The sequence below is a fragment of the Lepidothrix coronata genome, unplaced genomic scaffold (assembly GCF_001604755.1).
Source record: "Lepidothrix coronata isolate B3197 unplaced genomic scaffold, Lepidothrix_coronata-1.0 Scaffold90, whole genome shotgun sequence".
Taxonomy (NCBI): Eukaryota; Metazoa; Chordata; class Aves; order Passeriformes; family Pipridae; genus Lepidothrix; species Lepidothrix coronata.
In genome coordinates, this window is record NW_016690270.1 from 1,895,134 (window position 1) to 1,900,535 (window position 5,402).

The following is a 5,402-nucleotide window of genomic DNA, read 5'->3' on the forward strand; positions in this document are numbered from 1 at the left end:
ATAGAGGCAGGAGAAGCACCTGAGGGAAGCAGGGCTGGCCAGCATGAGCTGCTCCACCTCGGGTGAAAGCTGCAGCCCTGTGCTGAGGGGTGAGAAGCCCAGTCACTGTTCTGCCCTTTGCTTTCACCAGTAAGACCTACACTCACCGGCGACTCAGGTTCCTCTTGTCCAAGTTCCAAGTGCATGAAATGCTCAATGAGATGGAGGAGATGAAGGAGCTGAAGAACAACCCGCACCGGGACTTCTACAACTGCCGGAAGGTAAAGGGCAAGGCTTACAGCCCTGGTGACCCTGAGGAGGAAATGTCTTGGTGCCTTCCCCTCCCTGGGAACTGGATTTTAGAGTCCAGGTCCACTGGCATTGTTCCCACAAGTGGGAATGTGCTGGCTGGGCTGCTCTTGGCCCGTCACGTTCACACCACTGAGCCCTGCTCCCCACACAACTTGCTCCCCTGAGGGGCTTGTGGGCCTCCCTGGGATGGTACCTGAGCATCCCAACTCGAAGCTGGAGATCTGTCCCTCTTGCTTCCCAGGTGGACACGCACATCCATGCTGCAGCCTGCATGAACCAGAAGCATCTGCTGCGTTTCATCAAGAAATCCTACCACGTGGACGCCGACCGCGTGGTCTACAACGCCAAGGGCAAACAGCTCACCCTGAAACAGCTCTTCCAGCAGCTCAATCTGCACCCCTACGACCTGACAGTGGATTCCCTGGATGTCCATGCTGTAAGTGGTTGGACATTTAGTGTAAAATCACTCTTGAGGCACTCTCATCTCCTCCATAGGCACAGTTTTTCCCTTCCCTGCGCACCCACGACATATTGTGTGTGTTAATATTCGTGGCAGGGTGTCACAGCTCCTGGTTTTCCCATTTTGAGTGTTTTGGATCAGTCCCTGCTTACTGCCACACCTGGCCTGAGTGTGTGAGTGCAGGACTTGACCCTGATCCTGCCTCTTCCAGGGCCGACAGACATTCCAGCGCTTTGACAAGTTCAACGACAAGTACAACCCCGTGGGGGCCAGCGAGCTGAGGGATCTCTACCTGAAGACAGAGAACGCCATCAACGGCGAGTACTTTGCCACCATCATCAAGGTGAGGAGAGAGGGGAGGGGAAGAAGTGAAGCTTTGGTGCTGCTGTGGGTCCCTGTGCCACGGTCTGCTCCGGTTTGCAGGAGGTTGGCTCCGACCTGGAGGATGCCAAGTACCAGCACACGGAGCCTCGGCTCTCGATCTACGGGCGGTCAAAGGAGGAGTGGGCCAAGCTGGCCGGGTGGTTCAACACCCACCGGGTCTATTCCCCCAACATGAAGTGGATGATCCAAGTACCCAGGATTTAGTATGTGCTGGGGGTCTGAGGGGCCACTGTGCCTTACAGATACCTCATACCTGGGGGGGTTGTGGGGACAGTGGGCTGTGTGGTCCCACTGGTAGCAGCTAATCCCTGTCTCTGTCCACAGTGATGTGTTCAGGTCTAAGAATTTCCTGCCCAGCTTCGGGAAAATGCTGGAAAATATCTTTGTTCCTGTGTTTGAGGCAACTGTCAATCCTCAAGCCCACAAAGAGCTGAGTGTCTTTCTACGCCATGTGAGTGTCACCTGATGGTGTTGTCAGGTGGGGTGAGAACTCACAGTCCTGTTTGTGCACAAGAAATGGCCTATTGGCTGATGTGGAAGATATCACCAGTGGGCTTGTGGCCCTTCTGCAACATTCTTGGAAGCGGGTGTGTGGCCAGAAGTGCAGGGAGGGCTCAGACTCCCTGAGCTGGCTGCTGTGGGGCTGAGGGAAATCCTCACCTCCTGGGGAAGGTGTGAGCTTTATTCCTGGTTACTGACAGAGCTTGGGGGGTTGTGAGGAGGGAGGTCTGCAGCCTTGCTGGACTCTGCTCTTGAGGAGGACAGGGGTGTGGGTTCTGGTGAGCTGCAGGGGGGCAGGGTGAGCCAGCCCAGCTGGGCATGGTGAGGTGGGGAGCCTTGAGATGCACCTTTCTTGTTACCTTGCCGAGCAGATCACTGGCTTCGACAGTGTGGATGATGAATCCAAGCACAGTGGACACATGTTCAGCACCAAAAGCCCAAAGCCAGAGGATTGGACTTCTGAGAAGAACCCATCCTACACCTACTACATCTACTACATGTACAGCAACATCCTGGTGCTGAACAACCTGCGCAGGTGAGGCCCGGATCTGCCACCATGAGGTGGCACAAGGGGCTGCCTCGTGAGTTATCTCAGCTCTTTATTGATGTGGGAGAAATGGGGGCCACCTTGCTCTGCCCCCAGTGTAGTTTGGAGCTTCATATCCCAGAGCAATCCAGAAGCTTCTCAGTAGGAAGCGTGACGGACTGGGGTGAAAATTAGGGATTGCAGAGATTAGGGATCTATTGCATGCACAGAGGAGAAAAGAGAATGAGTGATGTGCTCCTGGGCCAGGCTGGATTCATGGGTAGGGGCAGAGCTGGGCCTGAAGTCAGGTCCAGCCCCCTAACCCTGCTGCCTGCCCTCCTTCCCTGCGCTCAGGCAGCGTGGGATGAACACGTTCCTGTTCCGCCCGCACTGCGGCGAGGCCGGGGCCATCACACACCTGCTTGCAGCCTTCATGACAGCAGATAACATCTCCCACGGCCTCAACCTCAAGAAGGTAAGTGCAGTTAGTCTGTCACGAGCAGCCCAGGCGTGGCAGAGCGACAGAACACCTTCATAGCTGCCTCCATGCAGCTGACAGCTGGTTGTGCCTCTGCTTTACGCTGACACAGCCTGGCTTCAGGCAGATGTCACTTCTCTGGGGCTCTCCAGGCATGTTTGGGGATCTGGCTGAGAAACCTGTTGGATTTTGAGGGGTCAGCCTCACAGGCCTGTTGTAGGATACATCTGTTATCATCGAGCCAGCTGCATTCTGACATCAAACAGGTTTGAGCTCCATGTCCTCTCACGCTCCATGTGGACTCTGAAGGATTGATTGCTGGCTTGCCTCTCTCTTTCCTTGCACACGTGAGCTCTCGGCCTTAAGCTCTGCCAGGGGAGGTTTAGGTTGGATATTAGGAAGAAATTTTTTACAGAGAGAGTGATCAGATATTGGAATGGGCTGCCCAGGGAGGTGGTGGATTCACCATCCCTGGAGGTTTTTAAGATGAGACTGGACGCGGCATCAGTGCCACGGTCTGGGAACCACAGCGGTGTTGGATCAAGGGTTGGGCTTGATGATCTCAGAGATCTTTTCCAACCCGGTTGATTCCACGATTCTGTGATTCTCTGCACTGTATTCCCTGCCTGGGGCCTGGCCTGATGTGAGGAGTGACCCCAAAGAGGTGCAAGGTGCAGTAACTTTATCCCTAACCCGGTACCTCTGCTCACCTTTGCAGAGCCCAGTGCTGCAGTATCTGTACTTCCTCGCCCAAATCCCCATCGCCATGTCCCCACTCAGCAACAACAGCCTCTTCCTGGAGTATGCCAAGAATCCATTGCTTGACTTCCACCAGAAAGGGCTCATGGTGTCCCTTTCTACAGATGACCCCATGCAGTTCCACTTCACCAAGGTACCGTGTGAGCGCTGGGGCTGGCACTGTGGGGCTGGGAGTGTGTGGGCCTCGATTTTTTGGGAAGCCAGTGGCACCTGCCAAAGGTCCATCATATGCTGGGCCATCTGTCCCTCTACCAGGGGTGGTTCAGGTTGAACATCAGGAAAAACTTCTTCACTGAAAGAGTGGTTAAACATTGGAATGGGCTGGCAGGGGTGGAGTCACCATCCCTGGAAGTGTTTAAACAACAAGTAGACGTGGCACTTTGTGATATTTAGTGGGCAATGGGGGTTGAAGGTTGGACTTGATCTGGGAGATCTTTTCCAAGCCCAGTGATTCAGTGGTTCTGTGAGCTGTGGGAGAGCCCCTGCAGAGCTGCTGGGCCCTAATCCCGCCTGTGCTGCAGGAGCCCCTCATGGAGGAATACGCCATCGCCGCCCAGGTCTTCAAACTCAGCACCTGTGACATGTGTGAGATCGCCAGGAACAGCGTCCTGCAGTGTGGCCTGTCCCACGAGGTGGGTGCTGTCCACGAAAACTGGGATTCGTTACTATTTATTATTTATTTCAGAGCTGCACAACCCTGGGTGCTCGGTGGGATTCCACAAATCCAGCACACCAGCTATCAAAACTTTTTATACATTTCAGCAAACAAAGGAATTAGCGTTCATTGGTTACAAGTTACATAGTTACCTTATTAATTAGCTTCTATAGGCTAATGATTCTCTCACTTCTCATGCTAATTAGTCCCATGCTCAGTCTTCCTCTTCTTTAGGGTTGATGGTCTGTGAGTCACTGGTTGTGATCTGCCCCTGCCAGAATGATCTTTTACCCAACTGGAGCTGATTTCAGCACAATTGCTGAGTTGGCTTTATTAGTTTCTTCCTTACCTTGGAGTTTTTCCCGAATGTCCTTGTAGCCCACAAATCCTGCATTCCTCGTGTCCACTATCACTGGTACATCCTTCTCTCCAGTCTTTAACCTCCCCGTAGGTCTGGGATGCTCGAAGCACGCCCAGCCCTAAACCTTAACAAGGCAATTCTACCCACACGTAATTTTTCTAACACCTGGACATCACTTCAGAGCTTGTTGGCTGCTGTTTCACAGGATTAAATCCCCCTTCTTACTGATTAGGCATGAACGTACATAAAGATCAAACATCAATGAACGTAACTTCTTAAGAAAATGTCCCTGGCCCACGGTGATCCCTGGGACCAGCGCCGTCCGTGGGCTCAGGGCTTCTCCTCAGCCTTTCCGAACAAGGAATTCTGAGCTCGGCACCCCTGTCTATTCCCCTGGCAGGAGAAAGTCAAATTCCTGGGCGAAAACTACCGGGAAGAGGGGCCCGAAGGCAACGACATCCGGAAGACGAACGTGGCCCAGATCCGCGTGGCCTATCGCTACGAGACCTGGTGCTACGAGCTCAACCTCATCGCCGAGGGGATGAAGAACGAATAGGCAGGGGGTGGGAGCGCGGGGTCGGGGCTGTGCCGGACTCTGAGGGCACCGGGGCGGCCGCGCAGTAAAACCCGGTCTGAGAAGCGGCTCCGATCACCCTCAGAGGAGAGGGGAGGGCGGGGCCAATGGTTGAGTGACGGCCGCGCCAACCAATGGGAGACGGCGTCGTCATCGTGGGGGCGGGATGAGAGCGAGGTCTCCACTGAGTGACAGCTACTCCAGCCAATGGACGGCGGCTCCGTGAGCGTCGGGCGCGTCCTGCGGGAGCGGGACGGGGAGAGGTCTCTGCGATATAGGGCGGGGTTACTGCGTGAGTGACGGCCGCGCCAGCCAATGGTAGACGGCTGCGTGCACCCGTGGGCGGGATTTTCACATGAGTGACGGGTACTCCAGCCAATGGGCGGCGGCTCCGTGCGCGGCGGGCGCGCCGT

At 54.9% G+C, this 5,402-nt stretch overlaps 1 protein-coding gene across 2 annotated transcripts in view; it reads left to right on the top strand.

Annotated features, from left to right (window-relative positions):
* AMPD1 (adenosine monophosphate deaminase 1) overlaps positions 1 to 5,059 on the top strand; it is a 12,090-nt gene extending 7,031 nt beyond the window's left edge. Inside the window, exons 7-16 of one of the 2 annotated variants that reach the window (XM_017821367.1) lie at positions 131 to 260; positions 533 to 727; positions 963 to 1,094; positions 1,175 to 1,338; positions 1,460 to 1,586; positions 2,008 to 2,171; positions 2,517 to 2,637; positions 3,359 to 3,532; positions 3,921 to 4,031; positions 4,816 to 4,971. In XM_017821367.1, the coding sequence (XP_017676856.1) occupies positions 131 to 260; positions 533 to 727; positions 963 to 1,094; positions 1,175 to 1,338; positions 1,460 to 1,586; positions 2,008 to 2,171; positions 2,517 to 2,637; positions 3,359 to 3,532; positions 3,921 to 4,031; positions 4,816 to 4,971 (1,474 nt within the window). Of the gene's footprint in view, positions 1 to 130; positions 261 to 532; positions 728 to 962; positions 1,095 to 1,174; positions 1,339 to 1,459; positions 1,587 to 2,007; positions 2,172 to 2,516; positions 2,638 to 3,358; positions 3,533 to 3,920; positions 4,032 to 4,815 lie in introns of both variants that reach the window. The other variant, XM_017821364.1, reaches the window with a different exon arrangement.
* Positions 5,060 to 5,402: the final 343 nt, after the last annotated feature.